Source organism: Rhynchophorus ferrugineus, unplaced genomic scaffold (genome assembly GCF_030347505.1).
Source record: "Rhynchophorus ferrugineus isolate W39M unplaced genomic scaffold, kcgeb_rfMv2 rfM1, whole genome shotgun sequence".
Taxonomy (NCBI): domain Eukaryota; kingdom Metazoa; phylum Arthropoda; class Insecta; order Coleoptera; family Curculionidae; genus Rhynchophorus; species Rhynchophorus ferrugineus.
The window spans coordinates 42,026,136-42,044,764 of record NW_027472580.1 but is presented as its reverse complement, the minus strand read 5'-3'; the positions used below and the strand labels follow the sequence as shown (position 1 = coordinate 42,044,764).

General features: G+C 32.2%; 1 protein-coding gene across 1 annotated transcript; it reads right to left on the bottom strand.

Moving 5' to 3' along the window:
* Nucleotides 1-856: 856 nt before the first annotated feature.
* On the bottom strand, nt 857-2,364 carry LOC143197481 (uncharacterized). The gene is made up of 2 exons (XM_076406018.1): nt 1,825-2,364; nt 857-1,722 (listed from the first exon to the last, which is right to left on the bottom strand). Exons 1-2 carry the CDS (start codon nt 2,237-2,239, stop codon nt 857-859), a joined length of 1,281 nt encoding a protein of 426 aa, XP_076262133.1. The 5' UTR covers nt 2,240-2,364.
* Nucleotides 2,365-18,629: the final 16,265 nt, after the last annotated feature.

Genomic DNA, 18,629 nt, shown 5'->3' with positions numbered 1-18,629 from the left:
TATCATCACACATATAATCTTTGTACTTGATCCACAAATCAATTGGGTTTGATGGGAAGCATGTAGATATGATTATAGAAAACAATGTTCGTATTTGATGAGTGTGTGATGATATTACAGCATCATTGAGAGTTTGATCCCAATGAGCGTCATTTTCAAGCAATTGCAAACGTTGACAGGCTTCTCTGTAGGATCCACACAATTCACCATCAACAGTTCGTAACTGTTGGAATGATGTTGGGCCACGTACATTGACTAATAGCAGTCGTAAATAAAAACATTCATCATTGCTTGGATGTACTGAATAAATCCAGCCAATCGCATCGGTGGAATATACATCTGTATATCCTGGAACTGGTTTTCCTTGTTTCCGTCGTATAAATCTCCTTGAGGATTGATTCCAGGTATAATATTTTGGCATTTCAGAATATAGCAATGTTTGTGCGAAATCATCGTTTTGGCATGTCTCAAAAAAACTGGTTAATGTAGTAGATGGTGGCTGAGCAGCTCTTTGTACTGCGTTCTGTGCTGTAAAATACACTCTTTGTCCATTTTCTAAATGCACAGCTAAGTGAACAACAGAAGGGTGTCTCTCATGAATAGGAAAAGAAAATATTCGCCAAACTGCTTCATTACTACTGACATAGCGGCCCATTTGGTATTGGGTAACTTCATCATTAGAATTCTCTGCACCAATTTCAATCACAGCCATATCACTCCCTTTGCTTACATATTTGCAAATGTATTTAATCGATTTCACTGAATGGCAAGATTCAACGTTGATGTGTGCTTTGAATGTCTTTGATAAAATGGGTGAATATGGAACAATCCAACGATTATCTATTTCAATATCTTGTTAATTTAATTTGACAATTGTTGATTTTCCATTGTCTGCTGTCGATCTGCGACGATACAATGGATAACCGTCATTACCAGTAATTGTTTCCGATATTAATGTCCGTGGATATCGTTTTGAACATTTACCATCCATCATACACGGTGAATTTTGATTAAGAGTTCCACAGGGACCATGTATCATGTTTTTGATAACTACCTCATGCAATCCAGGATCTACTTGTACATTAGGGATTTCAGCTGATATCACTGCATCAACTTCATTTGGCCTTATCTTTTCAACCAACCAAATCAAAATGTGTGCATGTGGCAATCCTCGTTTCTGCCACTCCACAGAATACATCCAGCAGCGTGTCTCACCAAACACATTATGTTTTACGATGAAATTCATTAAAGATTTCAACTTTTGTCTAAAGACTCTGGCTGTAATATCATGACGATCAATGGATGATTTCCCAGGTAATAACTCCTGCTTAATTTCTATCCATTGCGGATTGCATGTAAATGTGATGAACAAATCTGCTGTACCATAATGACGAACATACGACATGGCATCTTGAGCATATTCGTGCATATGCCGAGGGCTTCCGATGTATGTTGCTGGAAGAATAGTCATCCGACCGACATTCTGTGCATTTCCATCAGTATTAATCGCATCTCGAAGGTGAATATACTCTTCAGATCGGAGTTTGGTTTGATTCAACCTGATGAATGTTAATCTCTCCGTTTCAATTTTAACATACATGTCATCAACATATTTGTGATATAATCGCCGACATTTCAATATGCGATTATCTGCATTTTCCCGAATCATTAGGCGGTATGAATAATAGTTCATTGAACTGACTTTTTTGTTGGTTTCAGAACCTGTAAACAGATTTTGTTTTAATAACATTCAAATATAAAATTAAAATACATAATATAGTGACTGAGATATTATCGCCATAGCTAAACTAATATTTTAGTTACCTGTAATGGGATTTATCATTTTTATTGATAAATCGTAGCCATCTTCACCTTGCCAAAATATAATGGGATATTGCAGTGCATCATATGAGCGGTGTGTTTCCTTTATAGGTTGTAATTGAAAATTCCGACGATGTAAAACAATATCACGGGATTCCAAGTTTTCTCCAACTACAACGATAGCAACTTCATCAATAGTTGGTGCATTAAAACGTCTTGTATGTTGACCTGCAGGTGTTTTATCAGCTCTGATTACAATTTTGTGATTATCGGATGGCATCAGATCCAGGGCAGTTTTAAACAATATAATCAATTGATTGTGTTGATGAAATAAAGTTTGTAATTGTTCTACAATAGACCTTTTTACTAAATTGTTATGTGCACAACGCAGATCAATTTCTTGTGGTGAATTGCCCATAAAATAAATTTGCAGGAATTTGTTGTCGCTATCTGACACTGGTAACAGTGAACCTGCTCTGTGATATATTTGCCCTTGTATCTGTAAATAAAAAAAATATTATGGTGTGGTATAAATTAATGGATTGTCAATGATCAAACTTAAATAATATTTGATCTTAAAAAGTATATATTTAGTTTTAACTAATATCTATCAAATATAAAATATAATAAAAGTGTCACTGAAACTGAATCACCATATAATATGATGACTAAGTGATATATTTCGTAATGATTAAGAAATTGAAGATTAGTAACACATCTTAACTTTGGTGACAGAAAATTTTGTTCGCTAAAATAATTATGAGTAACTGCTATAATACATACCTTGAAAGTTGGCATAAAATTTTCCCGAACTGCATTTGTTGCCCCAAATGAAGTCATTTGAAAGCAATTGTTATATTGTTGAATATGTGTCAAAAAGTGTATAGAATCTGTTCCTATTCCTGAAACCAATGAGTACAATGGTTCTGGTGGTGGATCCAATTGTATCAATTTCACTTTACCATTTGCGCAACACAATCCATTGGCTTCGTTTTTGTATTTTAATGCCTTACAGTGTGAGCAAACCAAGTTCATAGAACCAATAACAACACATTGGTAGTTACTGTAGTCAATTGACACATCGTAACTGAAAGCAGCTGGATTCAAACTTGCGCGATTATTAGTTGAATGTCGCGCTCGCGCTTCACGCGAATCAAATATAAATTATTTTTTCACTAATCACGAACTAAACAAACACTAACTAACTAAACACTCTGCACAAAACACGATATACGAATTTGTTTCGTGTATCACTTGACAATTCATCTGTCATCTGTCAAAAGTCATCTGTAACAGACAACTTTTTTTTTTTAAATTTGATATGACTTGAACTCAAATCCTTTTAATCCGTACGAATTGTTTTATTTATTTAAAATTTTTTATTTGTTTAAAATTTAATTCAAATTTTAAATAAATAAAACAATTTGTACGGCTTAAAAGGATTTGAGTTCAAGTCATATCAAATTTAAAAAAAAAAGTTGTCTGTTACAGATGACTTTTGACAGATGACAGATGAATTGTCAACTGATACACGAAACAAATTCAAACAAAAAGGGCTATTTTTAGGGTTTTTTCAGCAATAATTCTAATTTTTCTCGCCGTAAAAACCATCCCTGAACTTCAACGAACATTTTAAAAAAAGATTTGGCCAAATTGGTCCAGGCGTTGTTGAGTTATGCGCTTAGGAACATATTTTGCGATTCATTTTTATATATAAGATTACTCGTTACAAGTAGAAAACAAATGAGCCACCAATACCATTATACATAAAATCAGTGAAAATATTTTAAAAATCTCGGTATATGATCAATTATGATCCTTACTGCAATTTCTGCCACTATTCTTAATTGTAGAACCTTTTTATGAATAAACTGCCTCGAATTTTTGGTTGATATATTGTAAACTTAATAGTCTAAAAGGGGTGGTTGGTTAATTACAACAAAATGTGTATAAAAGTAATAATTACCTTTAATATTACTTCCAGTACAATTGTGTATTATTTCCTAAATTAATTATCTTTCTTATTGCAATTTTTTTACTTGAACAACAAGAACAATTGTCTTCTCTGCTGCTTGTTATTATTTTTGTAAATATGTTTACAGTTTAAGTTAACAGTTTAATTATTATTCCTCTAGATTTACTAATGCAGCACAACATCTAAGTCAAGAATACTTATTATTAGTTTAACTCGATCGACTGCAAATCCAATTTTGAAGGAGATATATCCGCTGATAATGTATACTGTAGGTATAAGAAAGCGCAAAATAAGCGACTGTGTGCGTACACTAAACCGAATAATTTCTTCCAAACAGTGTATACTTTATAAAACAAACATCTTGACTTTGCATTCTTTAGAACGGAGCCACCGACGAAACTACTATTACTTAGACTGTGATTTTAGTTCTGATGTGTTCTAGTGGGCCCATATGTCCACTGTGGTGTAGAGTGCCGCAAATTAGTCGGATGCCTTTAGAATCTGCTCTAGAAAAAAAACGTTTGCAAGTTATCTTTTAATCGGCATTCAGAAAGTTCCATATTGTGCCTCATAATTCTTCATGCAAGATGTTTTATTCTTTCTCCCTATATCCCCACAGCTTCGTCTATTCTACTAAACCTTCAGTCGCTTATTGTTCAATGCGATATCACACGCTTTTTCCAATATTTTCCAGTGTGGTGGTGGCTATTTGCCGTCCCTCACTCGGGTCAACCTCGATGGATGCTCAACCACATATAAATTCAGCTACACACTTTTTAATAATTAACATATGAGCAAAGTTCCTGTGAGCTTTTGTCAACATCGAACTAATTTTCTGTAGGCCTAATTCATACAAAACGAAGACCTTCTGCGAAAACCAGGTAAAAATACCTTAAAAAAGTGTAAGCAAACTACTTGAGAACACAAGTTGGAACTTGCCATACAAAGTTGTAACACGTAAACCCAGACAGGAATATCTCTGTGTTAGACCGAGAACTTTTTACCTTATCCTGGTGGCACAAAATTAATAGATTTATTATTTTACCACTTTATTCGATATTAGTAGTAATATCTTAACAAAGCAGAGCTATATAACAGAAAAACTATAAAATCTATAAAATATATTATAAAAGTTGAGTTGCAGAAACTTGTTGGAAAATACTAGTACTAATTAAAAAAAACTGTATTTCCATTATTTTATATTTAGATTCAAGAAAACGCCAAACATTTTCAATATGAGAAGAGGCTTCTCCAGAATACAGTGAACGCTAGATTCACTCTTTTACAGAGATTCAGAGAAGAACTTTAGCAATATTTTCATCATCTTCCTAATTATTGAGATTTTTCAGGGCTTTTTCATTGTATATATATTTTTATGTTTTTTTGCTATACGGTCTTCAAGCATTTTTTCCAGATATTCCTGTTCTTTTTGTTTCATTGTCATCAGTGCCATGTGAAAAAGCAATAATTGTATCTCATCTGAAGATGTATTTTAAATTATACAATTGTATATCAATTAGCTTCTCTTGTTGGGTCTTATTTATGCACCTAATAAACGTAAATATTAAGGAGAAAATGTTGATGCGTAAAAAAGTATGCCAAACTTTGTTGTATAATGGTGTTCGTGAAATTTTTATGGAGCAATTGTCAGAAACTATAAACCAGATATTTGCCAACGACTTTCCTCATCTAGCACTAGAAAAAGCTAATAAAATCCCACCCTCCGGAATTCCTCGACAACATTTCATTCCATTAAAACATTAAGACATCGGGCGCACGTCTCATAAAAATGATAATATTACAAGTGAAGTTCTTAGAACACTTTAATTATTCCGAAATGGGACAGTTAGTAAGTAGTAAATTACTTCAGAGCGACAATTTCATCGTTCGTAGTTGTTTTACTGTAGCGATTAAAATTTTTGAGCATATGGATATGGGGCTAGGTTCTTACGCTTCGCTTAGTTTATAGTGTTATTGGTGAGAAATATTGTCGGTAATAGCTGCCGTTGGCTACTAGAAATTAGTGAGATATTTTTGAGATAATAAAATAGAGCATTACTCTTTTTAATTATATTAATTAAAATTATTACAGATCGATTATTTAACGAATTTCGTTTCAAATGCGAATTTGATTGATTACAACATTAGATTATTCTTAAAATTTTTCTTAAAATGCATTATTACTTAGAGAGTTTTGAAATAATTTTCTCATCATAAACAAATAAATAACAATTAAAAATATGTTTTTCTTTAATTAAATCGTATGTTTCAACAATTTCTTGACAAGGCATACAAATTCACATCATTATTATCAATTCATAACCATTTCTCATAGAGAGTGTCTGCTTTGGTGCTGTGATACAGGGTTTCGTATATTATTTTGATATTTTTCAGCAGCAGTTTAACAATTAAGTACAAATTATATTTACATATATCAGAGTGAAGCTTCGGATACTTACAGACAGATTGTGAAAACAAAAATTCGGAGAGCTGAATTTTAGTCTTGAATGTAACATCTCTTGCGTACGCACTATCTTATGGTATTCTCAGCCGTAGGTGCCATTTTATATGTTATGCCTCATGTACCTACAAATTCATTCCGTTGCTGATATTTTAAAAGCCCGAATAAATTATGTGAAGATATACTGCTTTACAAACTATAAATTTATTTAAATTTTCAGAATGCTGTGTGTCATATGCTTGGAAAAATATAATCATACACTTACTTCATTCTTAATCAATTTCCAATCATGGTTTAATCATGTCTTCTGAAAGTGAGATTTGTTGATTAAAAAGTGGCAAGACTTATGAAACAGAAACGTATTACTTACATTTTGAATTTATTTTAATTTACCTGGAACATTAGAATAATATAATAACGTAAAACAAATTATGCTTTCCTTCAGTTTTTTTACTATTTGAAGTTGTTGTATTTGCCTTCTAGAATAGCTTTAAGAGTAATGTCTTCTAACATTTAGATTTCACTTCTAATTCTAATTTGTAGTATTGTCTAGGTTTAATTTCTGAAACATCATATTTCATGACAGTCTGGTATTTAATTTAGAAGCTATTGTGTTTTAAGTGAAACATTTTCGTCCCCAACAATGTTCAGAAGTAGGCGCAAAACAAAGTTTTTTTTGAGAAATAATATACTTTTTACTAGTATATAGTATTTCGGCTTCCCGGAATGCTGTAAGAGAAGACGTCTTGCTTATTTGACCAGTGATTGCCAAACAAGTGGCAAATTAAAACGAATCATACTTAATGGTTTTCAACAACTTCTCAACAGAAATCTTTATTTAAAATTTTTCTTAGAAGTAAAATATTCAGATTTTATTTTTCGTTATTTAAAAACCTATAATGGTTATATATAACTAAACACAATATATTTATCCTAAATTTTAGATATATTAAGGAATTTTTATCCCAAAAAGCAATATTATTTGATTATTTATTGGAACCACACTAATCCCAACGAACCTTAATATAACACTGGAATACAATAACATATTTGTATTTCCTTTTATTTATTATTTTGTCTCATCAATCATTTAGCGAGACTACAGAAATGTCAATTTATGGGCAATATCAAATAATCATTTATCGACTTTATTACATGCATAAATACATTACGTAACATATTACATCGTAATGAAAATTTTTGAAAATCTAATATGAAATATAATATAATCTAACGGAGGTGTACACATAGGCTTTTAGAAGTTTAAAAACATTGCGTATCCTACTCGCGTAAATCACTAAATAACATTAGACATTCTTGGAATTATATTCATATGTAATTGTTTGTCTAAACAAAGATTGAACAATATATATTTCGCAGGAAGTGCTTCATTTTGTTTACATTTGAACGAAATGTAGCGGGACATACGTTAGTTCATATGCTATTGTTAAATATAGGAAAGGCTACGGCACTGACTATCGCTGTCATCTGTTTTAAAGTTTTTGATGAATGAGTGAGGCGAGTAGTCCCTTTTCTGATAGATAAGAACCCTCAGTGCCGCTTTGCATCACCGTTCAACAAGGCGCCGTTTTTTTCAGTGAAATAAAACAGTTTTTTCAAGTTTAGTGATTGATGATTGATTTAGTTTATTTTTTGTGATTGAAACCTTTTCCCAATTTATAATTGGTGCAGTCTGTAGGTTTCTGGTGATATTATAAGGCTCATCTCATTTGAATGCATTTAGAGTAACGAGGCAGGTAGATTATAGGCTTAGCAGTAGACTATTGAAAACACAAAATTTGGAAAACCATTCCATAGTGTGATACCATGAGAATTTGGGTAGAAATAACGCTATTTCGAAGATATTCAAAGGCAAACATGCGAACGAAGGTACAATCGATACTCAAAACAATTTTTGAAACACGTACATCCCTGCAGCCGTTCCTTTAATAATTAAGTGTTACGTAACACTAGTTATGGCTCTGAATATCGCTACTATCTGTTTTAAAATTACCTGTGGTGAGAGAGTGAGACGGCTTGGTCTGTTTTAGAATAAATAAGAACACTCAATGTCGCTTTGTGTCACTGGTTAAGAATTTGTCTCTTTTTTCAGTCAAATAATTTTTTTTCAAGTAATGTAAATGATTAGTTTTTGTTATTAAAACCCTTTCCCATTTTATGCAAATTAAATACGAATGCAAGTACTTAAATATTGAACTTTAAATATTGGTTCTTTAAAAAATAGATCGAAAAAGAATTAAATCTAAATCAACAACCGTAAGATAAATAAGAAGAAAACTAGTAGAAAGAACCGGAATGCCACATCAGAAAGATATACGAATAAAATAAATACAACAAAGAAACTTAATTAATTTAATCGAAATTACAATTAAAATGTTCAAAATTTTTTACATAAAAACGAGTTCAATAATAAAATAAAAATTTACAGTATATAATGTACACTTAAGTGAATTATACGAGAGAGGTAGTATTATACGAACTAGATCAAGCACTTCTATTTTTATAATAAGACACAGATATGATAAAATCTGAACACATAACCGTTTTGTGTCTTACCTAAGATACAACTCAAATATAATATTATAACAGATAATTTATTCACAGTTAATGGATTTAAATGTTTGAATAAATATTAATATCATTCAGAAAAGTAAAATATAAATTACTAGTATCTATTATTAGTATCCTATAAACTTAATTAACTTTCATAAACATAAAAAGCAACTTGTAATGTACTAGAATCTCTAATTAATTCATTGTGCGACATCTTTATATAGACATAGAAACATAGAGTTTCACGAAAAAAAAAAACTGTGTCAGTCTTTTAAATTAAATCTTGAAACAGTTGAAGTGACTGCCGGAAACTAAGCACTGGTAACTCTTAATCTTCGTAACGACCAACAATCTGGAAGCGAATATATGTGGTTACGAAGGAAAAGTAAAGGGCGACATGGCCTATAAAGTCCGACGTCGAACAAAACCATCGACATCGAAGACGGAGTGCCGATCTGCCTAACAACGAAACATTTCCTTTTGCCGATAACATCGCAAAATCCGCTTAAAAAACTTTCTAGGTCATTAAGCAGATCGGTAATCTCGTAAATGTTATCGAGAGATTGTCTTCTCGAATATTTGAACCATGTATTTTCGTATAAAAGTTTATAGACTTTAAAATTTTCAGACTCGACGCGGAATCTTCGATAGGCCATTATTAGTTATGAACTGTTGAAAATGTTTTACTTTGTAGACGTGCTTATCGGCGCGGAAAATAACCATTGAAGACGTGTTGCTTCGATTTGCAATATTTCATTCGAATTAAATGACAATCTTAATATTAAAACAATTTATTTTTATTATATTGCTTTAGTTTTAAGAAACACTAGGGACTAAATTGTTATTATTGTTTTTGTAGTCAAGAGATCTTCTCACTTCCTTAATGGGAACTGTAAGAAATACTTTTATTTCTTGGTTAATAATATACAAATATCCAACAACACATATAATGATCACTGGCTTGATAATATGCAAGTGATAATACTTGATGATTTTATAATATAAAACAGTGATTACAATAGCATTCGTCTGTCAATTATGTCATTAATATTCTCTCGGCCATCCTGAAGTTTTTCGTTTGTTTCCTCAGAACTGTAAAAGCATAACATATATCAGTTTCCGACATAACAACTCGCCAAAACAAATATACAAAACTGCATAAAACAAATGCCCAAAAGTCAACATTGGAAACTGGTTCAGAATTCCAATCAAATTCTAGACAACGGCCAATATAGTATTGCCGAAACCTTGACCATGATCTTGACATCTTTGTCCGTTCGCTCATTCTGAATTATCAAACTGTCGTCAGACTTCAATATCAACAATAACCTAATAAAAAGCAGAATATTTAATTATCTCATCAAAAACATTTAACATTCCTTTAAAAATCAGTCATTTTTAACATTTCTTTTTATAAATACCAAATATTCCAACCGCATTGATCACAAATGCCTCATTGACAGCTACGCCTACACCTGCAAGGCATTCATCAATTCTGGGCTGGACATTAATGCACTCCATGTCCATGCTGACTCCATATAGCAACTGCACTCGCATGACCTCCGCCCTTGCCTAACCCATTTTGACTTCTTCCTCATCAGTGACTACTCTCACAATGGTATAACAGCTATCTGGTCCTCCAGGTCGCGTACTCAATTTTGAACTATCAATTTTTGCTTCTTAAATGCCGCTAATCTCGCACTCGCTTAACAAACACAAACTTCATAAGTTGTCATCTCCAAATTCACTTCTTGTTCACGAAGATCGTTCATAACATTCTATCAGTCATTCATCACTACCAGTCCTCTCATGTCTCGATTATAATCACAACCGTATAACTGTATGTATAAATAAACTGTATGTTTAAATAAATTTCAATAGATTGCAAGTAATCAAATATCTAGAACCACCAAATCAATATACTTCACATTAAACTCACATTGTCTTGTCATTTCAAAATTATTTTATTGTTCTCTTTCTCAAGTCACCTCACATCATTGTTCATCAATTCGGTTAACATTTACAAACTATTTAAATAATTGTCCATTAATATTCAAAAATATCTCGACCACATCAAAGTTCGACACATTTTTTCACTGTTCTGTTTATTCACAATTCCAATTGCACCGATTTACGTAATGCTGTTCTTATATGATCATCGTTAAAATCACATGACATCATCACCAACGTCAACGTAAATTAACTCATATACTGCAGTTAATATCACAAAATTTTAAATAATATTTACTAAGACTTTCCATCTCATGTCTTTACTAAGTCTCACCCTCTCGTCAATAGATCACAGTGGTTCCTGCAACTCCTGTACTTCATATTATCCTGTATGATCTCGATTCATCCAAAATATCACTTCACAGTATTCAAGCTCTTGTTAACTCCTTACTCGGTAAATGCTTTCAAACCATTTCAATCAATTCTTAGTACATTAATCGTATAAATTCAATCAAATATTTCAGCGAAAACACTTGCTGATATTCAACATCCAATTATCTTTACGAAAACTCTCAAATACTAGACGTAGTCATCGTAAATTCGCATCGCAGCTAAATCGCATAATTCTAATCGTTGAACCACCAAACAAGATTTTACACAATGAATAATATTGTTCTTAAAATTCCACAGTATAAGTCGTGTTGGAATTAAATTCGTCTTCAACATGTAGCAAATCCTCGTTCACAAACATTTAACCAAACTTAGAGGATAAATCAACTAAAGTAAGGATATACATTTATTTCATTTTTTACTTCGAACAGATCCAAGTCAGCAGCAATCCATTTGTTCTCTCTTTAAAAAAGATAGCATTTTTCGTTAATCCATTTTCCAATCTGGGTACTAAACTGTCTCTGACACACGACGGGTATTGTCAATTAAAGCACCGAACTAGTACTTTATCATATTTTTCCTGCTTAACTACTTGTACCAACGGTTCGCTGGACATTCTCTTCTTATTGAAACTTCGCAAAGTTCTCGGTAAACACTATAAAGTACGCTTTATACACGTTCAACTTATGCATATTCATCAAACAAAACCGTCACGTAGTCCACTTGTCAAGAATTCGTCCTATTTCTTCAACAGCGTCCAACCAACTAAACGAATTGATTTCATTATTTTATTTCACTATATGTCAGTTCGGTCATTCGGTCGGTTAACAAACAGTCCATATTTCCTTTTAAGAAAATTTTCCCTTAGAATAGCACATAGATCAACTGCGACACAACAAATCTCAGTCTCATTACATTTTTCTCTTGAAATGGAGAGTCAGCGCAGGGTTATAATCAACAGATATCTTAACATCTTTCTTTAGAAACTCAATCCGGACAGTCACAAATTAAACAAATAATAATATTATACGTTGTTCCATTTCCTCATTTTCATTATTCTTGACTACTTCATTTTCGAACTCACATAACCAACATCACCACGTTTTAGCTCAAATAACTAGCAGTCTCGACTCGTGATTTTCCTGCAGGCATTATGGGTACTAAGATTTTCCATGACTCAACTTGTGCAACAACAACTTGTGCAGTATCGGTCTCAGTCATTGCCCTCCAAGTCCTCATACGCAAAACCTCAGTAACCAAAGTCACACGCCTTGGCTCAAACAACAAGCAGTATCGGTCTCGGTGTTTATTTTTCCTAGCCTAAACGCATTGCGACTTTTGCTAAAATTTCAATCTCCATGACCTCACGATATCATCATGGTCGTCGTGGTAACCCAGTTTATAATTTGCTTACTATCATACGTTCACATTAACTATAACATCTCTCGTTTTGATGTTTCAGTTCATCTCCGTCACTAAACTTAACTTCCTTTCACTATTCTGATTTGTCCCTCAGACTTCTGCATCAATTTCCCCTTGATCCTGTAGCTTCAATACTCCTCATGTGAATACACAACAAATTTCACTTTCCCGTTCTTATCGTAACGTCATTTCTGTTTCACTGATGCAGTTTCATAATTCGATTTATAAATTCGATGCAACAAATGTCTTTAAAAATGTTCTTTCTATCAAATCGTCTCACAATACTTAATATTTGCTATTTTCTGGTTATATCGTCGATTTTGTCTATTATATCGTCAAATACAAACATAATTGTAGGAATGTTCGTCGTTTAATTTATTAATTAATATTAATATTTATTTATTATATTAATAAATAATTAATAATTAAATACTGGTTTAATTATCACTTGTTTATTTCGATATTGTGTGATACATGTGGTCGACGGGAGAATTGACAGGATATTAGGTTAGGGAGAGGAAATACGGTAGCGCTGTGGTAGTGGTACTATTACAGGGGGATGGAGAAAAGAGAAGAGAGCGAGACGTCATCGTGATGGTCTTTTATACCCTGGAACTGCATGGTACCAATCCACTGGCGTTGCTAACCTTTGTACTTGTTGATGAAAACGTGGTGGCCTAAAGGGTCGTGGCGATCGCCACATAATTCAATAACTCTGGTCTCATTTCTCCCTCCCTTTCCAAATTCACTATATTCGCCATATCTTCGTAAAATCTTTGCAGTAAACCCACTTCTATAATCGCCAATTATTAACTAACACTATCAGCGTCATCTTCATTGAACAGCTTCTTCTTTCAGGGTTCAATGTACAATTGTACAACCATCCTGAGCGTATTTTGAGTATAATCCCACTTCCGATTTGTAAGAAATACTTTTATTTCTTGGTAAATAAAATACAATTGTTCAACAAAACATTTTATTGTTCACTATCTTGATAATATACAAGGTATTACAACGGTGATTAGAATAACATTCGGCTATCATTTACGTCAGCAACATACTCTTCAAGAGATTCTTAGAAACTGTATGAATAGAAAAAATAGAAATATCACGGTATAGGTGACCTTGGGAAAATGTTTTGTTTAGTTCAATCAACGGTAGCGCTGCGATCGCAAATTGTGATTGGCTAGTTTAAATTCCTGGTGCCACCATTAACATGGAACGTGACAGGTCGATCAAATTGTGTGAAGTCAGCATTTTCTATGGGCGTCCATTTTTTAGTTTGTGGTTTGAAGGTTTTGGTTTTTGTGTTTCTGTTTAGATCAAGAAATCTTGGTTTTAGGTTGTGCATATTTTCTGTTATACATTAATTATTATGGAGTAATAATAACGCATAATAGTAACAATAAACGTAATACAACGCGTCAGTGTAGTAAAAGATGTAGTGTACCGGGGTAAAAATCTACTACGGAAATTAGACATCGTTTCCCAAAGAATGATCTCCCTCCTTTCCAAAAATGGGTTGATCAAGTAAATAGTAGTAAGTTACCTGGATAAGCCAAAATGCAAATATACCAATGTCATGGTGTCTGTCAAGGACATTTTAGTGAAAAATTTAGAATTACCTTTCCTTCACGAGCAGGTATTAGGGTAAATGCATATCCAACATTGTTTTTATCAGGTACATATAAAATTATCTATCTACTACATCTGTTTATATATTGTATCTTTACAGAAAATCAAAACCTAAATTGTTCGTATGCTGTCAGTGTGATGTCTCTACATAAAGAAGTCTTACAACAAGGTAATAATTAAGATGACTGGATAATTAGTAGTAATAAATACTACTTTTAATTGTAAAATATCCCTAAAATATTTGTAATACTTTAACTTTTTAGAACAATCAGTATTCAATAATTTTATAGTAGAGGTATTGTATATTTAAATTTGATTGCCTTGCTAAGAAAATATTTGTTATGGTGCCATCAATTAAAATTTTACTGCTACTTTTAGGGGATTTATTACCTTAAAGAAATCTATTTTGTCTAAATTTACAAATAACTACATTTTTAAAAAAAATCTTAGCCAAGATTGCTTAAAGAATTTTGTTGGATCTATTAGAGGTCATGGAGGTAGAAACAGCATCCTTCAACTAGTATGTTTGAGAAATCTTTAAAAGGGCATATCACCACTTCCATTTTTTCACATCATTCTCCCGGAGAAAATTGTGAAGAAGATGAACATCTTAGATAACTTATATTCTTTTTTAACGGCAGATATAGTACCACTTGAGGTTGTTAAATCACCAGTTGAGTCTATATTTTCAGTTCCAGAGAACTTTGCTCTGAGAAAAACAAGGGTGTAATATTGTATTTTAGTCTTTTTTCAGGCTATTTAACAAAACTTCTGAAAAAGAGACAACATGCAATATTTGTCTACATTCTATATCAAGTAGTTTCACAGAGTATTTATACTCTAAAATCTAAATATCTTTAAAAAACACATAAATTTTTAGTGTTTCAACTGTCCAATCCATAATATTTTCAAGACCAAATTTTAAAAGTTATTATGAGGTGCGATTGTATTTTTGGTTTAATGAAGTTAATGCAATATCAACAGTGAAGGATTTAAAATTTACCTTCAATATATCAAGATAAGTTAGAACTCTAATAGGTCCCATAAAATTGATGGCAATAAACAAATATGGGAAGGTGTTATAGAAGAATTATATATATTTTAATATTGCCTAGAATAGAGTTCATAATTGTTTTTTTTGCTTTTTGTTTATATATATTTATATTATTTACACTTATGTATATTTGTATAGGATTTTATTTTAATAAATTAATTTTAAAAATTAAATTTGATTTTCATTTAAATACTATTGGCCAATAAATGTGACGACACAAAGTAATTAGGCGAAATGGCAGACCAATCAAAGCAAAGTATTTTCCTTACAGATTTCTACATAACTATTTTAAACTAACCAATCAAATTCACGTTTTCAGCGCCGCCAATGATTGAACTAAGCAAAACTTTACCCCATTACTTACCATTAGAGTTGTACACCCCTGACTGTATGATTCCGAGTCAAAGCGCCGGCCTTTGTATCCAATAAGTGTACATCTCAGCGTTCCCATTGCCCATGAATAAGTCATCTGGTGCCCTCTACGTAATTCGTCAACAATGCCGTTCTATATTTTCTTACATTGAATGCTTTTAATTCCAGGTTTGGGATCTATTAATTATATCTATTTGTAATATGGTTCATCACTCTAGCAACACTTCAATGTTTACTCTAATATCATTAAATTTAAGTGAAATATTTCTGTTGCTGTAATCGAGTTAGTACTTATCTAATTGCACTCTATATATAAGTTATGAAATGTGAAGGGATCTCAAATACAAAATTTATTCATTTACCTTGAAAACTATTGCGGCTTGTTGAACAACACTGAGGGTTTTTCTATTCTTATAAGTTCTATCAATTACAAAAGAGGTAGAAATCCATATATCGACGACGTCTGTTTTTAGACATCTCACTGATTGCACCATTCAATCTTAATATATGTTACATGGCTCGACTCGCCGATAACAGTGCAGTCCGTATCCAGTGACGTAGCATACCTCCCTCCTAAAATAACGACCACAGGAATGTACATGGTCGTTGTACCATCTAGATAGCTTATAGTTTTAATAAAACTATATTTGAGTATCGCCTGTAGCTTCGTCCGTCAGTTTGCTTTTGAAGATCTTCGAAATGACACTGTTTTGGTTTCGAAATCTAATACTACGGTTCTAAAACTAAAATACCAATAGTCTACAGATGAAAATCTAGAGCATTTTATCTTTAGTAGCTATTCACTTTGATCTGCAAGCTTCTATCCAAATTCCAGTAGATTATATAAGTTCACAGAAACTTCAGTGCTACTTTGATTGCCTAATTAGAAGTGTTTCGTAAATAGAATAGCTTATGACTAATGATCTTTGAGCATCTACAACTCACTTTCTGTGACCGGACAGATGCAATACTATTGCCCGAACTTTACTCATTTAACTATAGCAAGGAATTATTCTTTCTTGATAATTACTTTGATTTCGGTTAATTCAATGAATTCAAAAGAGCACAAACAGGTTTAAAACACAAAAACTATTATTTTACTTGAATAACGATTTTATGTTAGAGAAAGAAGAGGAATCTTGCTGAATGCCTATACAATTGGATACAGTGTTTTTATCTGTTGCGAACGAACACACAACCGACATCTAGAAGACATCTATTTTTAGACACATCACTTGTTGCACAATTCAATCTTAATACAAACACTGTACGAGTACTCAGTGTAACCGCAGGCGGTGACGTAATATGTCGATGTAACATATATCGATCATATATCAAAATCGAAGACTATTAATAAATTACGTCGGTTCATATTCGGCGATTCACAGATTATAGAGCTTTCGTCAGTTATATACCACATCGAATGAGGAGTATCCAATTGTCCATAACAATAACTGATAGTTTCCTTCAAGTTCTTTAAAAGCTGATTTTCAAACCACTGCAAAAACAAGTTATGGTTTATTTCTCCATGGTAGTCAACCTTAAAATTGGTGGGAAACAGTAATTCTGCACCATAAATTAAACCATTCCTGTTTCCAGCCTGAGGAACTATATGTCTGCAATGAATTATTAATAAATGTTATGACTAACAAAACCTAATCCTTCTATAGTTACTTGAATGTTTATATTCTTCCATCAACTTTTGTTGTCGTTACTCTTACTTACTTGTTACGTTCTTACTTATTTGTTATCATGTTGCCATAAGTGACCATTCTACCAGTCTGAAATATATCTATATATATCTCATCTAAATATACAAATTGATAAAATAATTCTTCCTCGATTTTGTTGTATTTTTTAAAAAAATTGTAATTGTGAAGAGCAATTCCTGGAAGTTCGATTAAACCCCTTCGTGGGTTATCTTTATACCACTTAAACCTATATTAGCCAACAGTGTATGAAGGGATGTTCTACATTCCTCAAATAGATGCATATCTTTTGGCTTTTTATGGATACTTTCCTGACTAACAATTTTCTCTGCAAGAATTTATTTACACTCAAAAAATAATTATATTCTTTGAAATATTTTAGTGACGGTGTCCATACTAATAATCAGTGAAGCTGCAACCCGCAAAAAATTATTTTCAATAGAAACCGTGGCTATTTGAAATTTATTAAAGGAAAGTGAAAGAACGTTGCCGGATTATAACCCGTAATTATAATATTTTGAAGAATTTTGTAGACGTTTGACAAACGGACAACTTTTGCAAGCTCATTCGGTTACATGTTCGAAGTTGTCAAAGAGCATTTTAGGTCCTTTTAATTAGAATTAAGTGAGAAGAAAAATCTTGCCTGATCACGTGCATCACTAGTATTTTGAATAGACTATACATTAAAGACCTAATGATAGAGATTTTTCACAATTAAACTTACAGAAATGTTCGATGGGGTATAGTATTATATTATTTCTTCTGAATTATTTAAAATGAATTCCTGTTCGAGTAGGAGCGTGTAGCTTAGCCAAATTGCGACTTGAATATATATCTCTAAAAATAGCATTGTAATTTTGCACAAGAAATTTCTAACGAATAAAAGCATGTACATAACGATGACAGAAAAATGTCCGAGAATCTAGAAAAACCGTACCACTTTAAAATTGCATTAGCATATGACAAAAACTATGATTTCTTGTATCGTTGTCTGAAACGCTCGCCGAATGAAACGTCTCTCAAAGCAAATGGTCGTTAGACGACACGGATGGAATAACATAAAATATATCGTCGAGAAGCACTATTCATCGTTTTATTAGAAAAATAAATCAAATTCGGATAAAGAAGTCGGAGCTTTAATAATTTAGGATTCACTTAACAAATACTCGAGATACCGCCATGTCCAAAATCGTTTATTTACTTTTCTTATAATGCTATTTTTTAAATAAAAGTTTTATTTATTTTTGAACGGAAACATTTTTGAAT

Bases quoted from the DNA above. Each gene is read 5' to 3' on its own strand.
- LOC143197481 (XM_076406018.1), bottom strand. From the start codon at position 2,239: ATGGGCAATTCACCACAAGAAATTGATCTGCGTTGTGCACATAACAAT. The intron at 1,723-1,824 runs GTAACTAAAATA...ATCTGTTTACAG, and splicing joins AATGATAAATCCCATTACAG to GTTCTGAAACCAACAAAAAA.